General features: G+C 33.8%; 1 protein-coding gene across 4 annotated transcripts; it reads left to right on the top strand.

The window, feature by feature from the left end:
* Positions 1 to 3417: 3417 nt before the first annotated feature.
* On the top strand, positions 3418 to 11387 carry LOC131067746 (cold-responsive protein kinase 1). Of its 4 annotated transcripts, none has more exons than XR_009111870.2 (8): positions 3418 to 4074; positions 4224 to 4350; positions 7007 to 7455; positions 7542 to 7666; positions 8362 to 8575; positions 8662 to 8893; positions 9062 to 9262; positions 10951 to 11089. XR_009111870.2 is itself a non-coding variant. In XM_058002875.2 (8 exons), exons 1-8 carry the CDS (start codon positions 3654 to 3656, stop codon positions 11296 to 11298), a joined length of 2067 nt encoding a protein of 688 aa, XP_057858858.1. In that variant the 5' UTR covers positions 3421 to 3653; the 3' UTR covers positions 11299 to 11387. The 4 variants fall into 4 exon arrangements, 3 of the variants coding, with proteins under 3 accessions (XP_057858858.1, XP_057858878.1, XP_057858869.1); XM_058002875.2 differs by having other exon boundaries at positions 3421 to 4074; positions 9112 to 9262; positions 10951 to 11387; XM_058002895.1 differs by lacking the exon at positions 3418 to 4074 and adding an exon at positions 4837 to 5032 and having other exon boundaries at positions 4227 to 4704; positions 9112 to 9262; positions 10951 to 11387.
* The last annotated feature ends 10962 nt before the right edge of the window (positions 11388 to 22349 follow it).

The following is a 22349-nucleotide window of genomic DNA, read 5'->3' as shown; positions in this document are numbered from 1 at the left end:
AGAGTTCCAAGTGCCATAGCATTCTTAGTAAGCCATTCAATTTGAGCATTAGGATCAGGTGGTGCTGTAATAGTTTCATTTACATAATGAATGAGTCCTTTTTCCATTAGTTTACTCCATGCCTTAATTTTCCATGATGCATAATTATGAGGAGTTAAAAGTGGAAATTTAGGAGAACCCATAGCACCAAAATAAAAAAAACACAAGATAGCCATAGCATTCTTAGTAAGCCATTCAATTTGAGCATTAGGATCAGGTGGTGCTGTAATAGTTTCATTTACATAATGAATGAGTCCTTTTCCATTAGTTTACTCCATGCCTTAATTTTCCATGATGCATAATTATGAGGAGTTAAAAGTGGAAATTTAGGAGAACCCATAGCACCAAAATAAAAAAACACAAGATAGAGAGAGGCACAATCACACAAGACACCCCCCCAAAATACCCAATCAAGAAATCCTCTCAAAATGGTGATTTTGGCACTTTATAGTTAGTGTGTATACAATGGGCCACTTGCAAAACAAGGCAAAGTGGACTTCTGATTTCAATTTACAACTTCTCAAAATGAGATCTAAGAGACTTCAACAAATACTGCTAGTGATCTAAACTGAGATCCAAGAAAAATGCAAGTACCAAATATGCCAAAAATGGCTAAATACTGAAAGTACAATTTCTACTTAAAATCACTGCAAACAGATGACAAATTATGAAAGTAGATGAAAAAATATGCACTTTCAAAAAAAACGACACCTGAAAAGGAGTCCATATGAGCCCAAACGAAGCCTCCAAAGTTGTAAAAATCGGGATTTCATGATTTTCGAAAACCCTGTATCCAAAAATCCAAAAACTCCTGCACCATTGTACAGATCATGAAATTCTACCCCAAAACAAAAAATATTGCTCGAAAAAATGAGTCCGGATGAGTGAGATATCACTATTTGAAAAATGCTTGCAAAATTATAATTTATGGAAAATTTCCGCCGCAGCGTCAAACTTCAAATGCCTCTAGATTTGGCCTCCGAAGTCCGATTTGGATGAAACAAAAGGAAAAACTAACTTTCTTGGACCTCCTGAATCCAATGGTAGCCTCATATTTGACCCAGCAAGCTTCAATAAAAACTTGCAATAGAAATCTCCAAAATACACAACTCCAAATAGTATCAAATTTCTCTCAATTAGCAAACCAATGACACTCTAATGGCTCTGATACCATGTGAGATTTTTCCAAGATCAAGAGGCAATGGAAAGCACAAATAAGAGAGACAAAATATATGATAGGAATAAACTGTATTCTATCAAGATGAAAATACTGATCAACTGGATCATCAATTGATACATACAATGAATATGAGCCTGCTTATATAGGCAAGGCTATATGGATATGTGAGCACACAAACATGACATGTGGCTCAATATGAAACAAGGGTAGGTAGGAAATAGGTGTGGGTAGGTAGGAGAAACAATATATTATTCCACATGAAGTGGATCACCCACTGAATGTGGAGTGTAACAACAAGATCACACCATAAAAGGTGGAAATTCTCCTACACACACTATCTCAATGTGGCACAAACACCCAAGTGTCTCATACCCAAACTACTATGAAATGCATGTACCTAAGTAAACTTAAGTAAGGTGTAATAATATCCAAGATGAATAATTATTTACACCAACACCGAAGCATATTGGATCAATATCATAATCCAAGTGCTCTACTAGAACCTATCGGAAACTGATAAACAACCAAAATAGTCAGTGTTGCCATCAATGACAAAACATCAATGCAACACATAATCAATTCCTCCAATTGCCAACAGAAAATACAATCCAATTGATCAAACAAGTATAGGTCCACTTTAGTTTATGAATTTATGGCTTTAAGATCTTGGACATGGTCTTAATATTAAATTTAACCTAAGATGCTTCTAGGTCGATCTAGTAGTTTCCCTAACCCTCCAAGCTTCACAATGTCAATCATGAGATAAAAATTTAATCAAGGTTGATAAAGTTTTCCAAGTTTACTAGAAACATAACAGCCCTGATATTTGAACACATAAATAAATTCTAATCTAATGGGAAGTTTTCAATTCTGAAAGGCCTTTATAGGCAATACTATAAATCTTCACATGTGACAAAGTGAGCAAACTATGAGTATTAGACCTATACTTTTATTAAGTGTGAACACATAAATAAATTCTAATGTAATGGGAAGTTTTCGATTCTAAAAGGCCTTTACAGACAAAACTATAAATCCTCACACGTGACAAAGTGAGCAAACTATTAGTATTAGACCTATACTTTTATTATGTGAAATGTATCAGGGTCTTCACATTCATGCTTCTTGTGCAACTGAGTTGCCTTATATACAATTGAGCAAATGACTAAATCATGCAATATCAAGTTGATTTCAATAAGACTTGTGTTAAGCATAAATGTCAATCTCCCTAACTTTTAGCTACCAACAATGTACCCACATAGAACTAAGATTGAGTTATAGTTGGCATCTACCGACTACCTATAAAATGGTAGGGGTTGTCATTAATCAGTTCATTAATCCGCTTGAAAAATGGCCTCGAGGAATAACTATACCCTTGCTAAAATAAGCCAGAATAAGCTAGAATAATTCAAGTCGAGGAGTTGGTCACTATACCCCTTAATCTAGCTTATTCTAGCAGGTTGCTTGAATTGAAAGGTTATTGCTAGCATATTAACTAATTCTAACAACTATAATTAGTTACTCTAGCAAGCTGCTTGCCCTATAATTCTATGGGGGAGGGGCCCCTACAATTCTATAAGAGCTTATTAATGAACCGGTTAATTAATAGACATTTTGCCCTACAATTCTATGGTAGTGATAACATTAACATACTTATTAATGAATTGATACCATTATTCACAACTATAATTGAAAGAGGCTCCTTATAACCTTTTGTTGATGGACTTTTCCAACAATAATGTGCCCTTCCTAACCTAGCTTGTGTTTCTTTCATATTTATTGTCTATTTACAGTCCTGATTAAAAATACCTGTTGGCTTCTCGATTGCAATCATTTGTGTTATTGGTAATGTAATTCTCTCTCATTGTTTTCTGTGTATTTAATATAAAACCTCATAGATTATTCTGAACCACTTTCTTTTAAAATACCAATAAAATAGAATTTTGCTAAATCTAAAAAGCAGAAACTCTAAGAACATTTATGTTGCTACGTGTCAGCTGAATGTTCTTCTTTGTTTTTTTCCCCGCACCTAATCGGAAAAGGAAGTCCCACATGTTTCACGCAACGACTGTGGGCTCTTCTTAATATTGTTTAGCGGCTGATATTATTTTTCTCTTTTTTAAAATATTACGATTATTTACATTTTTCTGTGGATAAGAAACAGAACCATTATTTTATACTTTTTGTGTGGAAAAGGCAAATGGACTAATGGTGTTAGATCTTGAAAGCAGGTGTTTTCAGATTAAAAGTCTCATATTACCAGCTCTTATTTTACCTGTTGCACAGAATTTTAGCTGTTGCAATCAAATTCATTTAGTTGAACTTTAAGTTGAGGACATGAATGCCATATTTTAGACTTAAATACCCAAGCTTATTTTTGAATACGAACACAGTTAAGTACAAAATAGATTAGAATTTATATATTTCATTATAGATAATGAAGATCTCTGCTGGAATCTCACTCAAGTGGTTTTATACCTTATTATTATGGGATTTACTGGAGGTGGCATGCGGTCAAAATTGTGGGTGTTCCAGTGATCTTTGTTGTAGCCAGTATGGCTACTGTGGAACCAGCAAAGCCTACTGTGGAGAAGGTTGCAGGGAAGGTCCATGCACTGCTGAGAATTCTTTTGGCCGCTCAGGGGCATCTAATGTTCTTAATGAGACCAAGACAAAAGATCTTTTTAACAGTATTCTGTCTCGTGCCCCTGACAAGTGTGAGGGAAAGGATTTCTATACATTTGATTCATTTATAACTGCAGCAAATAGCTTTCCTGCTTTTGGAAGCACAGGATCAACAGAGATTGCCAGAAGAGAAGTGGCAGCATTTTTAGCTAATGTAGTTTTCCTGATTGGAGGTGATCGAACTAACATTTTTTTCAGTTTTGCTGATCATGTATTTTTTGGTTAAGTAAACATCCTTTGATTAGGCTGAAGTACTTTTAAAACTAGGTTGCTAAGCTTCTATTTCGCTCCAATCTTGTTGACTCTGAACTCTTGATCACAGATTTCTGCTATATCAATGCAATCAATTCAAGCCATTCAAGTATGACAGACTGTAATGAGACGAATACTCTGTATCCCTGTGCTGACGGAAGGAGTTATCATGGGCGTGGTCCATTACAATTAACCTGGCGAGTTTTCTTGCTTTTACAGTCCATTTGATTATTTGCCACTATTAACATAAAATCAAATCAGTTATGAAAGTAGTGATGTATGCATTCTGGAAAGCCAGAAATTCTAATCTTAAAAACATCCAACCGGAAGAAAAACTACTCAACTTGATCCAAAATTCTCAAATTTAAAGGGGAACCAGCGTTGTCTAAGGTGGCTGACCTTGATCTCACTCTTTGAAGGGACTTTCTTCCCCCGACACCCATTGACCCCGTGGTGGTGCGTGAAGCGGTCTCCCCTACTGCTCCATGCAAGGACTTCCATGGTTGCTGGGGAATGTGTTTCTCCCTTGCAAGACGACAATGTTTTTATGGGTGTGTTGTCCTGTGCCTTTAAAAACTGTTGGTATGGAGGATTTTCTTGGGAGTTCCTCTCCCAGTGTTGGCTGTGTGACTACTGCTCCTGCTGAGTTGTCTTTGTGCTTGGAGACTGTTGCTCTTGTGCAGGACGATGTGGTTGGGATGGAACTTGTTATCCCTGAATCTGCTGTTCCTGAGCAGGCTGAGATGGAAGGGATGGAAATTGCTATCCCAGATTCGCTTTTCAGCAAAACGCAGCGTGTTTTTGTAACTCGCTTGTTAGGAAGTTCTGCGGAAATCATCCCAACCGAAAGATGGATGAGATGGAAGTGGAACCTAAGAGGTAAGGTGGAGATTGTTTCAAATCTGAATGATTATTGCAGGATCCTTTTAGATGATCTTTGGTTTCTCGGGTAAAATGGGTTTTTTAAAAAAAAAATTGGGTTTCTGGTTTTAATCTTATGAGTGATGATATTAGTAAGTTATTTGTGTGGGTTCAATTATCAGAACTTCTTTTGGAATTTCTGGATGAGGAAGTTCTTACTCATCATAAATACTTTTTGACAGTATTTTAAGGCTGATTCAGTCACAAAACTTTAGAAGCGTTTGATCTTGCTCCTTTTTGTGTGTTTATTGAGAAAAGCAAGGAGCTCCCTTCTCAAATTACCCTTTCCTCCAAATATGAAGTTTGGGTGCAGCAGATTGTTTTTGAAGACTCTTCTGTTGTGTGTCATTATTATTGTAAAGTGGGTCACTATAGTGTTTATTGCTCTAGAAACAAGAAAAGTCAACCTGTTTGGAGAAAAAAGGGTCAAGTTATTGAAGATTGTAGTAATGATAAGGATGCTCAAAAGGTTGAAACTAAAGGGAAAGTCCCTGTTAGTGTTAACTGCAGTGAGATGGACAATTCTTCTTTGGATTCAAGGTTGACTGCTTGTTTTCTTTCTCCTTGTGTCAAGAAAAGAAGCTTAGAGCTAGTTAACTTGTGCACTATGAAACAAAAATCTTTGAAGCAATTTGGCTCTAAACCACCCTGACTTTGGATTGGTTGTTTGTAAAGTTTGATGACTTTTGTTGATCTTTGGTTGTTTTTCTTAATTGTCCCTTTTTGTTGTATAGTGCTTATTGCTTAATCTTTTTTTTTTGTACAAGGGTCTAGGCTCTTTCAAAATCCTTGCTTGCCTAATCAAAAACATTATCTAGTAGCAAATGATAAGATGGATTTATATATACATAAGATAGATTGAATTTAACATTTGTCATCTAAATAGGTAAAACCTAGATAGAATTTTCACTAGCTTTATGGGTGCTCCATATAAGGACCTTCAGGATCTGGAATTATGGAACAAGAGGTTCCATAGTATTGTAAAAAATTCTTATTTAATAGATTAGAATCTTATCTTGAAATATAAAAGTTTTTATTTTTAAATCTTTAAGATTTTACGGGGCTGGTGAATTTTTCCACTAATTTTGGAGATTTTTATCCAGCTGATATTATTAGAAGTACCTTATAGATTTTATCGAAATTTTTGGGGAATTGCAAATTTTCGAAGATCGCCAGCTTTCTTAAAAATTCTCATCTAACATGTGTAGCATTAACTGCTCATATAAAATTATGCAACTACCAAATCGTTAAAAAACTCCTAAATTTTTCAATCAACCAAACTTTTGTTGGAAGCCCCCTTCATCGTATTATAGATTGGAAGAAAAATCTTGCAACCCTCATATCACAGGATAATGGAACTACCATATCTTTTCTGACCAAGTTAAAACATTATTATGCTTAAGCTTTTGATATGCTGGGTGCAATCAGAGTCCAATGACATGCGACTTGCACAGGCAGTTTTGTCTATACTTAAATTTTTGCTCTTATTTACATGAATTCCAGTTTTCTGTATATAAATAATGATGGTTTAAACATCTAGCTTTCTTATTGTTTCTTTGCCAAGATTTCAATTATCTACCCAAAAACTTTCCTCACTCTTAAAATACACAACTCTCTACATAGAAGGTGTTATCCAACATACGTGCTCACCATGACAATATTTTGTATGGTTGCGCTGAGACTTTCAGAGAACAATAGATTTATATGGATTATAAACTTAGATTTCTCTATTATATTCGTTAGGAATCAATCATAATTTGTAAGTTTAAATGTAAATCCACACCAAAAGATCAAACTAGTTTACAAGGAAATATCCACACACCACTGTAGGAATTTGAACTTGGATCCTTTTACATGTTGAAAAAATTGCATACGAGATTGAAAGCTCCAACTCTTGTAATATTGACCTTATTACTAATTATCTTTGTACAGGAACTACAACTATGGACCTGCAGGGACTTACCTCAATTTGGACTTACTAAACCAACCAGACCTTGTATCCACCAACTCAACAATCTCCTTTGAGGCTTCCCTCTGGTATTGGATGATCAATACTGACTGTCACAATGCTATTGTTTTCGGACAGGGCTTCATAGAAACTGTAAAAGGTCTAGATAGTACGGCATGTGATCGACCCGGGGATATTTCTCACAGGGTTGATTCCTACATATCATACTGTCATCAACTTGGAGTAGACCCTGGACCAGATCTAGCATGTGACACAACATCAATATCCTCCGGAGGAAGAAGGAAACCCAAGGAACTAATACCCATATTGTTAGAAAGTACAGGAGGAGCAGCTCTCCTATGTATAGTCTTTTTATTTTACTGGAGGTTTTGCATCAGACAGCAACGAAGAGATAAACCAGATACAGCTATAGGTATGTACGCATTTGAAAATCTATCAGATCATTAGTTACTATTTGACATGTATATCAGCTCTAACATTTTGGAAGTGGAAATTTAGGTGTTGAGGAAAAAGAACCTGCAATTATTAATTTCAATTACTGTTACGAAGTTCTTCATGAAGCAACTAAAGGCTTCTGTCCTGCAAACAAACTTGGGGAAGGAGGTTCTGGTGAAGTATATAAGGTAAAATATTGCGTGGTCAGTACAGATATCTGGAACACTTTTTTCACCATTTTCTTAGACTGCATAAATAACAACTTCGTGCATTCACTGTGAGAGTACCATAAAACTATATAAAATATGAAAAAAAAATGATTAATTTTTTAAATTACCACTAGCTGTCGGGATGGCAAGTACAGAAGACTGCCTAATAGGGTTAATTTTGCTTTTCATCTACTTGCTCTGGGTTGTATTCTGTTAGCTTATTGTGTTTTCATTTTTGTTTTGTTTTTCAATGGAGTATTTTATATTATTTATAAGATTATTTTTTTATTATTTATTAAGAGAGCACAAGCTCTAGGTTGAAACCTTTTCAATTATAAAATTAAGGACTGATGTATTTATTCTGTCAAATTCATACAGGATACAATATCAGCCTGGTTCCTTATGATATCAGAAACTTAACAAAACTTCAATTCTGAGTAGATTCATTTAGAACCATTCAACTTCAATAACAAACTACAGTTCCCTTCTTTCCCTTCTTTCTTTTTCTTCTAGGGCAGTAAATCCTCCGGTGTTTTACAGTCACTTTTCCTTGATTACGTAGAATGCACATACTTCACTGACATTTTATGATATTCAATGTTCTTCCATCTGCTTCTTCAGATTGCTAGGTTGTTTTGAAGATGTTTTACCGAATACCGTGAACTTCTTTGCAGGGGATACTTGCAGATGGAAAAGAGATTGCTGTTAAGAAGCTCTTTGTAACGCGATCATCACAAGCTATGGAAGAGTTCCTTACAGAAGTGAAGATTGTAAGCGGATTTCTTCACAGGAATCTCATCCGCTTGCTTGGATGTTGCAATAAGGGAGAGGAACGATTTCTAGTTTATGAATTTATGCCAAACAGGAGCCTTGACAAGCATTTGTTTGGTAATTAGTTCAATTCACTCCATTAAAAATTTGATTTGCAAACTTAATACTTCCTAACTTTCAACTGCAACTCTGGAAACAAACAGGGGAGGAGGGAATTTTTCTCAAATGGAAAGAACGTTTCGAAATAATTACAGGCACAGCTTGCGGTCTTGTATATTTACATGAACATTCTCACGCTCCCATTGTACACAGAGACATCAAAACTTTCAATATCCTTCTGGATGAAAACCTGCAACCGAAAATAGCAGATTTTGGACTAGCAAAAATTTTCCCAGAAGATAAAACACATCTTACAACCAGAGTGGGCGGAACCATGTAGGCCATTTGCTAAACTCATCAACTTTTGTTTGAAGATGCATTGAGTCCTTCTCTTGTCTATTCTAAACTAGTAGTACTTTTACTGAATCTTTTACCTTCTTTAGCCATTTGTGGACTATAGTAAAATTTCTGTTTTTTAATTATTGACATAAGTTAGCATTGCAGCACTTCAGTATTACAGAATCAAGCAACTCACTTTTCTTTATTAACCACAGTGGATATACTGCTCCTGAATATGCTGTGCATGGGCAATTGACACAAAAAGCAGATGTTTATAGCTATGGAGTAGTTGTTCTAGAGGTTGTAAGTGGCAAGAAGTGCAACAATACTGGACTTCCGCACCCCATGGAGATTCTTTTGCAGTGGGTATGTATGTTTCTTAAATTTATGCAAAAATATATGAAATGAAATGATGTTTATAGCTAATCTAGTGGACATTTTGTAGAATTTCAGTCGATTGGAGGCAAAATGACATAAAATTTGAGCCAAAATGTAATATCAAATCATAATTTTAATTTCCATATAAAGATATATTAATGAATGTAAATAGCTAAAATAGGCCAGGGTGACCATACAAGTAGACCCAGATTTGTACAGCGAAGAGGACTGCTCAAAGTGATTCTAGTGATCTGTAAAAGAAAATGTAGAAGTTTCAAAGTAGGTAACTAAAAGAGTACAATCCAATGTTGATCATCTTGGAGTATGATGAGTGTAGTAATGCCATTTAGAGATTGATCTGCTTAAGGGCAGATGTTGCTGTAATTCTGGGGATGGAACACACAAATCTGTTGAACCGCTGGGCTACAATATCCTATTTAGGTATTTAGGAGAGAAGTTTATTCAAGAAAGAAGCTACCAGATAGTGTAATTTAATAATATATTCAATTTTTGAGTGCTCAATTGAGTACTTCAGGCAACTCCAGATGTCTAATTACATTTTCATTGTAATTTTTCGGCTGTATCATTTGAGTCATGCCAAATGAAAGCTGTTTAATTGATTGAATATTATTTAATATCAAAAGATTATTTTAATTTATTGGATATAGTTGGTAAAGGGGAAGGCATATTTCTTATTACACCATTCACCAAGGTCAAAAAAAAATTCAGAGGTGTAATAAATAAGAGTTAAGGTAGGGATCATGTCTTTGATAATTTTGAGAGAATAGACAGCTTTCAATTTTGACTCGACTGAAGATGTATGAACTTAGACTTTTACTCTTACATAAAACTGCAAAAAATCAATTGAATTGATATAAAACCTTTCAATTAAAAAAAATATATATTACAATTTAATATATTATTAAAAAAATGCATATCAAAAGCAGTCCCAAGGGGTGGTGCAGTTGGATAAAGGCATCCAGTCTAGGTCCATGACGTCCCAAATTCAACTCCACCTCAGTTCACCTGATGGCACCATCTTATGGATGGCTATCGTCATCTTCAAAGACTAATCTCACCTCAACTTGCCCACAAGTCTGACCATGCTGGGTCGTGGGGACACGTCCAAATTACAAAAAAAAAAAATATATATATATCAAAAACATGAAAGAACTAATCGACTCTATAATAAAATAGTTTATATGAAAACATTGTAAGCGAAAAAGGTATCATTGTAAAAGAAACTCTGTGAATTGATGATGCCCTCCTAGAAGCTATGGTAGATTATAGCAATCAGAGCCAACTAGATCATGAAAGATAATAAATACTTTTAAATAAATTATGTTTCAATATAAATTAACTTAATTGACACAGCTCAAAATTGCACATTTTATTCTTGAATTTCTCCTTGATTACAAAGGATACACAGAATTTGATTACATACTGCTGAGCCTGTCTCCCAAGAAAGTAGTTGTGTTTACAGATTTTTAGAACTTGAAACTCAATTTCAGACACCTCTTAAAGTGAAATCTGCAAATTGAAAATTTTGTATATAATTTTGACTTGCCAATGATCTTCCTATAGGTTTACCCGGGCAATTTAGAAAATTAAAAAATCAATTTCATTTCATTTGCAATATTGCTAGGTGATCTTAAATCTACTTTTGATTGCTGCAGGCTTGGAATTCGTATGAAAGAAATGAGAGCTTGAGCATTGCTGATCCAAAACTGAAGTTGGAGACTCTGCCTGAAAACGAACAAAGGCAAATATTAAGAGTCATATACATTGCTCTTCTTTGCACTCAAGCCTCTCCTACCAAGAGACCGTCTATGTCTGATGTTTTGTCAATGTTAACATATGATTTCGAAATTTCAGCTGTGCCCACTCCACCAATTTTATTGGATTTCCAAACAGACTTGACTTCTATGCCTTCCACATTAATTTCTGGAACTTCATCTTCAACTTCAGGAGCTTCTTCCTCAACCATGAATGGATCTATTAGTTTCTCTCTCTTTCCACGTTGATTATAATTGAGCTTCCTATTGATTGGGTTAAATTGGAATTTCAATAATATCATACTCTCAAAAAATTTATATTCCTTTTTTTTAATAAACACTTGATGTCTTGATATAATTTGGATTAAGATTGTGAATAATTGTATGGATTCAATGTTTAATGGAGTAAATTCTGATCATTAATTGTTATATTTCAGAGTAAACTAAAAATGTTATGAATTAATTAGTTTTCATTGTAGTTGAGTTGATATGATCATGTATTTATATGTGTATTATTTTGAACTAATTGGATACTAATGTTTTTGTTTTTGTGGTGATGTGCATGAGAAACATGAGAGGTTTTGTATGCAAATTTATTTTAAGAACAATCTCAATGCTATTTAAATGTGCCTTGCATATTTGAAATCACATAACTATGAGTATCCCACTAGATATGTGTTGTGACTTTGACTCTTAGTAATTCACACTTAGGAGTGATTATCCATTATGCCGTCTACCTCGTTTGAGAATTATATAAGAATTTATTGGTAGTGAGCTAGTTAATTCATTAGTTTGACTATATGGAAAACCATATTCTATGGATCGACACCTTTGGTGGGATCAATTCTCAGAGGTAGAAAACAAATTAAAAAAAAAAAGAACAAAATATCAATAATGTAAAAAAACCATATATATATATATATATATATATATATATATATTAACAATAATGATAAAAAATATATATTAAAAAATAAATAAATAAATAAATAAAAATTAAATGAAATTGGGGAAAAAAGGAAGGGTTGTGTTACTTTTGCCAAAGACTAAGTAGAAAGAAGTAAAAGGCATTAATAGAGGATTGCATATACTTGGCATGGCTAGGAGACAACCTTAAACACAAAAGAATGGCATGGGTAAGACAAGGAATGATCGTACCATTAATGAAGCATGGTATGCCTCGACATTGCCTTGAAAAAAATCTTTATTCATCTTAGAAAGAAGAGGAATAGCATGCAAGCCATCACGATAGGGTTAAGAGGCTTTTTGTTGAAAATGAGATTGCTAGGATCGACTAAAGTTGGATAGGAGTTAGGCAAGGGCAAATAGGAGTTGGGCATAGCCATTTAGGGGCATTTACATGTATATTTTCAACATGGATGGATAGGCATTGTACATAGGTATTGGTTATGTTATTAGCTATTAAAAATACATACATTGTAGCTCAAATGTCTTGGTTGGATATAGTTTTTCCAATAATTTTAGAATATTTTCATATTTTAGAGATTTAAGGGTTTGTACACTCTTTAATAGTAAGTTCCCAACAATAGAAATAAGAATGTTGCTCAAGAATTTGCATGCTCCAATATAAGGCAATTACCAAGCTCCTCACTTGATTGTAAAAAACTTGTGCAAGTTGCAAATACATCAACATTACCAAATAGAATGTATTGTGGAAGCGACCAAAACAAATGTTTAGTGGAATTGTCACTTGGTGTATGTCTACCAATCCATATTCTTTTGTTGTTTGAAGCATTTTCATTTTTGTCACTAATGCAACAATTATAGAAAGAACAAAAACAATACCAACACTTATTCTTTATAATAATATTATACCGCTTTTATTTCTAATTATTATTTTGGTTGTTGGACAAATTTTTCATTGTATGGATACTAGCACTAGAATAGACGTGATTTGATAAATATTTGCATGCTTGTTGTGGCTATAAAAAAGTGTCCAATCATCCTTCTATCCATTGCGTTGCTCTATTGTATAAAGAATGTTGGAGATTGTACATATACAACTCCATATGCAAAAATTCTACCTAAATGAGCAATAATCATAAAATAAGTTTTATGAAATCCCATGCCATCAAACTAGTTTTTCAAACCATTGAGTATGTAAACCTCTACCAACAAATTTGTATCATAATTAGTAAGTTATAGTTATACTATTCTTTCTATATTATTGATGTAGAAGTTGATGATAGACCGACAAGAGTCAAGAATCATCTACAAGCAAAGCACTTGTAACATAAAAGAGATCGAACCAAGATAATTTGCTCAACACAACTTGAGAATTTTGTATTGATTGCACAAAAGAATGTGATTACGATGAATAAATAAATCTTTGTTAAAGGATGAATGAAACCCTAGATGCAAAACACTAATGCTAGATTAAATTAGCTAGCACCAAGTGGCACTTGATCATAATGAATGAGACAACTTAAGCTATTATTAGCCTAATTAAATAAAAGCAAAATGCACCTAAGTTTAGCTTAAGTGAAAAAGTAATTAAATGATCCAGTCCATGAATAATTAGATAAAGTCTCATAATCACTCCAACACCCCACTTAAGATTAACTTAGGGAATAGCTAAAGAGTTAATGAAGAATGTGAAATGCATGTATGAATGAGTCTCAACAACAAAGACCTAATTAGGTACTCGTGTACAAACCAATGCAAAGCAATGCAACTCTCACAAACGGAGAAAAGGAGAAAAACCCAATAGGAGAAAACTCCTCTCCAAAAGAGGTACATGTGACAAGAATGAACGACTCAAGATGTCCCCCCAAGTATTGAATCGATCACATAAGTAAATTCAATATCCCCCCATAAGAGAGAAAACAAGAGACAATGTATCCCCTCATAAGAGAGAAGCTCCAATGTTGAAGATGAAGGTTCGAGGACGAATGTTGATTAAGATCCAAGAGTGGCAAATCACGTTCATCCCTTTAGGAAAAAATAAATCAAATGGCCAAGGTAGAAGCAACTCCATGAAAGGGGATGAAAGTAATAGGATAAAGATGTGTGACATGGAAGACTACTCAACTGTCCACATATCTAAATCACAACATGCCAAATCAACTGAAGCAAATCCAAGCAACTACCAAGATACCTAATGAACAACCTTTGAAGGCACTAATGATGGGATGACATGAATTCTCAAGTTTCCATCAATGAGGAATCGAATATCCTCAATCATGTCCCTGGAGTGTCTAGAGTGTGTGATGTATCAAATAATGTTGCAATATCTAGAAAGTACTCATCCCGCTCTGTTGAAATTCGAAGGGAACAATCAACCTACTAAACTAAACTGATCTTTGAAGAAGTAGGAGGTGGAGGAGGCTCAACACAAGTCTTAAGAACCATTGTGGATGATTGAAACACACATAGGTTCAAGTGACCAAACCTCTCTTCAGATACTTGATCTACTCTCGATGTGTGAGAATTTGTACCAGTCAATGGAACTGCATGCTTAATGGAAGCAAAATGTGAGAACTTAGATAAGCGAGATGCATGATCAACATTGTTAATTAAAATAAGCTTTGTACTATGCAAATCTCTAATGAGCATTGAATCAAGGGTGAACTCAATTGTCTTGCTTGTCCCGCTATTAGTAATATGGTAGATGGAAAGGAGGTTGGAAGATAATGAAGGGACACAAAGAACATCATTGAATGTGTCATCATCTTGACCTCAATAGAACCACTCCTAGTAACACTCATGTAAGTGTTATTACCCATTAAAATCTATGAAAATGCACGATGATAAAAAAAAAAGAGAACATACCCTCAAATGATGCCATATGATGAGAGGTAATTGAATTAAGAAGCCTTTTGTTATATTAAAGGAGTGTTGATGCAAATATAGCATGACCTTTCATCTTGTCTTTACCACATACCCTAGAAGATGACCCAGAATATGCAGGTCTTGAAGTGGTAGAAGAGGATATGCTAGATGAAAGTAGTTGAATTTATGATTTCTTTGAAGAAGATCTTTTAGCTCATCAATTTGTTTTGCATAATAGCAATTCTCATCATGTTATATCTTGGTGCAATAAGCACACTTAGGCATGTCCTTCTTGGATGAAGACCTCTTAGAAGAGGTGGAAGAATCTAAATCTTGTACATGAGACTTTGAAGTTGGCTAAGTAGACTGTGAACCTTTGTTCTTCTGCTTCTTCTTTTGTTTTCCTTTAGATGTAGAAGTCTAAGCAACCAACACTTGGGATTCAAAACCAAAAACCGAATCAAGCTAGGACAACTTGGCATGTTCCCATGTCGGGTGCTCACAAAAAACCTCAAATGAAGGCATAGTGAAGGCGATACTCAAAGCATCCATGATGGAATAAAATGAGGAAGCTAATAACTGAAATTGGCCTTGAAGCTGTAACAAAATAAAAAAGATGCACTCTTTGTTAGTCTTCTCCTTGCCACAATCGTATAGCAATGATTTGATAGATTTGAAATTCACTAGAAAGTTGTCAATGGAGGGAAAGGAAACATGTACAAATGATGTCAAATATGTCTCAAGCTAAAGTGCATAGAACTCATTAATACCCCAAAAAAAATTGCTCAAATTTGAGCCACATAGCCCTGGGAGTGGTGTAGGAATCAATATGAAATTGGAGACTACCTATAACATGTAGGCTAATCTAACCCATGGCCTCATCCATCTTATTCCTACATTGAATGATCTCAAACTAACAAGTCAAACTAGGTTAGGGGATGAACCCACAATACTAGGTTACACTTTTTCGTACATCCTGATTTTTGCTGAAATCATACATTTTAAAGAAAAATATAATGATTTATGCCTTGAGAGGACCCATTTGAAGTAATTAATTGAAAAGAGTTAGATCAAAGCCTCTTAGATCAAAATCCCTTGGATAGAATCTCTCTACTCTTAAATCATACCTGAAATGGAGTCTCCTTCACACCTATCAAAATGCTCATAAAAAACCACTTTAACATCATCTTTTCAAGGGTTAAATGAATTCCTTTACAACTTTTGTTTTTTAAATATGTATTCCTTATTATAAGCTTTCCAAAAAGTATAATTTTTAATAGATTTAATTTCATTAATATATTTATGTTTTACTTCTTATGAATGTAGGTTTTTCATTGAGCATTAAGGATTGTGTTTCACACATGTGGAAAAATTTAAAAATTGGGAAAAAATTTATAAAAAATATATTTTCCCTAGGTATTGATATCATCATTTCAACACAAAAAGAAGAAGCTAATTCAAATGCATACAAAAAAGGTTATGCATTACAAAATACACATACGTCCAAATTACAATTACTTTTACTTCAATAAATAACTAAAAAAAAATGTAACAAAAAATTATGAAAATATATCCATCCACTAGATATTGATGTGACAAATCTATATTTTAAAAATTAGAATTTCCTTTTTCCTATAAAAAATGCTATGGAGTACAACATAAATGTTGCTTTTAAAAAATGTTGATTACTATAAATATTAAGTTATTAAAAGTTACATAACAATATGGACAATTAATTTTTAATTATTTTTTTAAAAATATATCTAGAATCTATATGAACAATCTCACAAATCAATAGTTTACTTCATCTTCAAATTTTTAATGGTTTAGCTGCTATAAGTGTTAGAGAGTAAAGATCTAGTGCAAAATGTTGATTTTTTGTGTCAAGTTTGGCCAAAAAGTGTAACCCAATATTATGGGATCACCTTGGGTCTCATCTAAACAAGACCATAAACCCTTAGATCGAAGCAAGCTAGTCAGCTTGGTTCTTTTAGCTTTAATAGTTATGGGGTGTAAGTTTCCCAATAGAAGGGTCCACCATTGGAATTTGGTTTTTAGATTAGGCTAGGGCTAGATCAATATGAGAATCTAAAAGATGATGATTCTACACCCCCCCTCCTCTCACACCCTCCCCCTACCCCAACAACAACATAAACCAACCCTTTTGCAAAGTTTAGAGCTGAGAAATGACAAAATTAAGAAATAAAAAAATTGAGACCATTGAGTACTTGGTGCAAATTCTAGAACTATTGCCATAAGATATGGGTAGAGGATTCCACCATCTTTCCAACAATATTTGGTTTGCAAAAAATGGAGTCCGAGTGTGCAAGATATGACCCTGGAAGTGTGAAATTGAAGATCTAAATTTGCAGGCCTGGTACAAGAAATTGTAGTAGGATCTAAAAAAACTAATAGCACAACTAGATCAGTGTTGAAACCAACTTTCTGATGATATCTCATTTGTGCAATTTTGAGTCTGTATGTCTAAGTTATGGCCAAAAAACTACACCTAGGTCGATTAGGGTTTGGAGGCTTTAATGCATATGCATCCATACTACTATCATAAACATGATGTCATGTTGATGTTAGCAAAATATTCTAATAATATTATCTCCACTGTTAGAAAAAATTTGGTCCCTTGAAAAGTCAAAATTCATTGGACTATGATGCCTTGCCACTGGAATATTCTTTCTACTAAAAAAAAGGTATGGCTAAATTTAGCGAATGGTCGCTAATTTAGGAGTTGTCACTAATTTTAGGATGTGCTACTGAATGTTGACATCACTAGGTAATATAGACTATGAAAGGGCTTGCATGTGCAAGTCCATACCTTGCATGCATAGGCATACAAACAACTACAACCAAAAAAAAATATGCCCTTTTCAAAAAAAAATAATAATTAAAATCCACAAAAAAATTGTTTAATTTTTTTGGGGGATCCTACAATGATGGTGTGATTAAGGATGGAGGATGGTACGATGCACAATAGAGATGTATGACCATATTGATCCATACGGTCTATACAAAATTTAGCCCTTCAAATAATTTTGCCTTGATTTTGTCTAGCTTAGATTTTGATGATTTGACAATCAATCATAGGTTTTTTGTGTCTTTTGAGCGCAATGGTGATGTTCATTTTGCTCCAAAGTGAGCTTTTTTGGTTGAGCTCTAGATTTTGCCCTGATTTTTGTGCCCATAGCCAAATTGACCTAAAACTTCAATTGCTCAAATTTTGAGGAAACAACAGTTGATCTATAAGTTTTGGGACACTACAAACATGATGGCAACCTCTGTTTGAGCCCAATATGCATAGAAAAATATCTCAAGGATAGATCCCTCAAGAATATGGAAAAGAAGTTAATAAATATACTTTGATACCATATAGAAGTTGATGATACAACCATAGGAGCCAAGAATCATCTGCAAGCAAAAGACCTGTCACACAAAAGAGATCAACTAAGGATAATTTGTTAAACACAAACTATTTTTTTTTTATTGGTTGCACAAAATAATATGATTACAATGAATGAATTGTTGGTTGAAAATTTTGTAAACTGGAAAGGTTTACAGAATGTGAGTTTTAGCCACAATGTGTGAGATTAAATCTCTCCTAACAAAGGGGAGGTTGCCTTCTTACTGCCTTTCCACTTAGGGAACTAGTATTTATTCTAAAATCAACTATCTATTCTATCCAAGGGTGTTACAATCATTCAATTCTATTTTTTTTAGAATGAATGTTTCCTTACTCTCTTTCTTCAGAATAAAGGGTTCTACTTATCTAAAAACTTGAAACTTTCAAGAAAATAGCATGAGCAATAATAATCGATAATGAGTTAAGTTGAGCTAAATAACAACCTAACAATGTACCAATGCAATTTATACAATTTAAGAACTCATGTAGCACAAAGAGTTCCACGACTTCTTATCTAATTCTAATAACAAAGATAATACTATATTGAAGCACAAAGAATTTTTAGATATAATATCACCTAAAACATATGAGGGAGAAAACTTGTAGCTTAAAGACTTGTCAGAATTTCCTATCTCTTGACTCTTACTTCTAATTTCTAAACTTGATATTATAGCTCGGAGACTTGTAGATATCAAATTCACTTCTTTTAAAACTCGCAACAATAACTACTTACTTCAAAAAAATTCAAGGTCATATAATTGCATTGACATAAGAATAAATGAAATAATGCTTCAACTCAAAGTTTGAAGGCAAAATTGCTCCTCTATTCAGTTGAAAAGATGTTTTGCAAAATAAGCACAAAGTCTCAAGATGCTACACAATTCAACAAAGTTTTGTTGCAATTCTAAAAGATGATTATTTGCAATCAGCACCCTTATATATATAGGTGAGGGGCTATGGGCAAAAATAGGAAAAGTAAAACTAACTATGACTTTTTCAAAAGAAAATTCTTATTTGACTTAAGACTTGAGCAATCCTACATGCAAAAATGTATATACAAAATGACACCTGAAGTGTCGATTGTCAACTATAAAAATGCACCTAAACTAGAAAACAATTTACTAATTGTTCTATGACACTTCTTGTTCATTCTAATCTTGTTTCAAGAATCCTTCAATTTTTTTAAGAGCAATCTTCATCTGGGACTCGTCAGTACCTTGAGTATGGTTGGTGATAACCTTAACCCATGTAATAGAATCTCCCAAACCAATATAACATTTCTTGTATTTCTTCTAGAGAGATCCTAAGTTATCCAAAATGACTTGTAGATATACTAGTTTATCAATTGAGGATATGGAAAAATCCTCCTTATCAACTTTTGTACTGACAAGTAAACTGAATTCCTTGATGATTGAATCTACATGAAAATTTTGTTGATTTTCAAGTAGGAGTGTGCATGGAAACTTTGATATTTTCCCTACAATTTCCTTCTTCTTATCTATACACTCCTTTTATGCCTTCCACATATCTTTGATGAGTAACTCCAAGGTATTCATCTGATGTTCCAGTACCTATCGTTGCTTAATATACATGTTGCAGTTAGGAAGCACACCATTGTCAATCAAGACCTATAAATAAAAGTCTTCTAGCTTCAACCAAGTATCAAAGTTCTTTTCTTGTGTTTCCAATTCCTGTGAGAGAAGATCTAGTTATTTGTCCACTTCGGACTTTACACTTTCCAGATTATTAATTAGTATGACTGTAGAGCTCAAGAGATGTGTTCCCTGACTTAGCATCCTATACATCCATTCACCAATTGCCCTACTTTGAGAAGTGACTCATTTTTCTTGCTTTATCACTTGTTCATCAATTGATGAAGTTGTTGGCTCAATTATTTCTAAAGACTTTGTTATTTTTGTGAGCACCATAGTGAGTTGTTCCACTCGTGCCTTAAGTTTGTCTTTCTTGATCTTCTCTTCATTATATTTGGCTACAAGTGTATCAAAAGTTGATTGAGCATCTTCTATAGTACCTTCGTGAGTTTGTTTTCCCAATTCAATCATGTTGATGACATAATCTATAAGCTAGATTTTATCAATGTTTGTGTTTGGAGGAGGCACAACGATCTCAACATACTTGTTCTTGGACTTATCCACCTTGACTCGAGAAATATTCTTGGCCTTCTTTGTAGTTTTGGGCTTTACTGGAACCAATTGGCTGACGTCAAAGCCATTTGGAGAGATGGCTTGTTTCTTTCTCTTGGGAGTGTTTGAGAGAAACCAAGGTGGTAAGGAAGAATCATATTCAACCCTTGCAACCATTTTCTGGGATGGGGTTTCTTGTCCTTGTATGTTAGTGTTTACAATAGGTGGAGTGGAAGTTAGAACAAGACGTAAAATTTCTATAGTAGAACCATTCAAATTATGTGTTGTTTCTAATATGAACTTGTCAAAGTCATCAAGAATAGTGATACACATTTAATTGGTAATGCCAAATGATTCCATTTCTTTGCATGCAAATTGTTCCTAGTTCTCTACATGCAAACTATTTCAAAGCATACTCAGTGGGAAAGTAGTGTCTTTTATGGAAATGGAGCTATATATTTTTCAAATTTGTTGGTCTAGTGTGTTATCTCTATGAAAGATATCTGGTCTAGTGTTGTAAACCTAGTTATGTGCCTCAGTCATGATTCAAAACTGGCACCTTTTCATCAACTTAGAACTATTTCGATTGAAGAAGCGAGATACACAGTGGGTAAGTGTTTTAATTATTTTAATTGTTGTTGAGATATTCAATGAACATGTCATTCATTTTCAAGATTCATACCCTGAACATGGACATTTTCTTTATATGTGATGGTGGAGGAGAATAATGATATGCACAGAGTGATACACAGTGGGTATATTTTTTGATTGTTGTTGAGATATTCAATGAACATGTCCTTCATTCTCAATATTCATACCCCGAACATGGATGTTTTTTTTATATGTGATGGTGGAGGAGAATAATGATATGCAGAGAGAGATACAAAGTGGGTATGTGTTTTGTTTGTTGTTGAGATATTCAATGAACATGTCCTTCATTTTCAAGATTCATACCCTAAACATGGGTGTTTTCTTTCCTTTTTCCTTAAATGAGGCTTTATAAATTTTTACCTATAGTTTTGTAGTGGATGGATTACGATGGATTACATAAGAGATCACTACTACCAACTATATTTGCTAAGACATTTTACAGTAGGGGTTTGAATTTATACAATAATAGTTTGTATGTAGAAAACAAAAACTTGTGTAATAAAAATAAGGAGTGTAATAAGTGACATGTGGAGAAGAAGAGGTTGAAATTGCAGTAAGTAAAATCATCAGAGATGAACTTTCAAGTGGAGAGTAAGTTGGAGGAAAGGACTTCAACCCAGGCAACTGGCCATTTAGTTTCAGAATAGGAGAGCAAGATGGAACACCGTGCAACAACTAGAACATGAGTATGAGCTACTCAAGAAGCAATACAATGTTGTGCTTTGTGAAAAGGAGAAGAAACTTCCTTTTGATAGAGGTAAAAAGAAAAAGAAATTAAACTGATATCAAGCATAAAATAATTAAGCTTGTTAAGAATTGCTAGAAATCATTAGAAAGGTAAATTTTTGGTTAGGAAATGTTGAATTTATTATTAAAAATGGAAGTCTGGATAGGAAATTTTAAATTTTAGGTGTAGTAATGTTGATCAAAAAAATCAAATATGAGTAGGAGGGTGTTTTTTAAAATTTAAAATAAATGGTATTTTTCGAGTGTAAAATTACGTACAAATTTTTTAATATTAAACATCAAGCTGATTTAAGGAAAAATCATTGAAAATTGTTGTATAAATACATGAAATTTAAGTCTGGTAAGGAATTGTTTTAATAATTTACATGGATTTTACTGGTCTCCTGACCCATGAACAATGATCTTGGATGAATGTTAACTTAAATTACTCGATATCGAAGCAAGGTAATTTCTAGTGTGAAAGTGTGAACTCATAATGCTAATTAGAAATCCTTTTGAGTTTCGATTCCTTATCAATATTATTAAACAGATGCAAATTTGAGCATAAGTTTTAC

Source organism: Cryptomeria japonica, chromosome 5 (genome assembly GCF_030272615.1).
Source record: "Cryptomeria japonica chromosome 5, Sugi_1.0, whole genome shotgun sequence".
Lineage (NCBI taxonomy): Eukaryota > Viridiplantae > Streptophyta > Pinopsida > Cupressales > Cupressaceae > Cryptomeria > Cryptomeria japonica.
This window is presented reverse-complemented; position numbering and strand designations above follow the sequence as displayed.

Bases quoted from the DNA above. Each gene is read 5' to 3' on its own strand.
- LOC131067746 (XM_058002875.2), top strand. From the start codon at position 3,654: ATGAAGATCTCTGCTGGAATCTCACTCAAGTGGTTTTATACCTTATTA. The intron at 4,075-4,223 runs GTGATCGAACTA...TCTTGATCACAG, and splicing joins TGTAGTTTTCCTGATTGGAG to ATTTCTGCTATATCAATGCA. The intron at 7,456-7,541 runs GTATGTACGCAT...GTGGAAATTTAG, and splicing joins TAAACCAGATACAGCTATAG to GTGTTGAGGAAAAAGAACCT.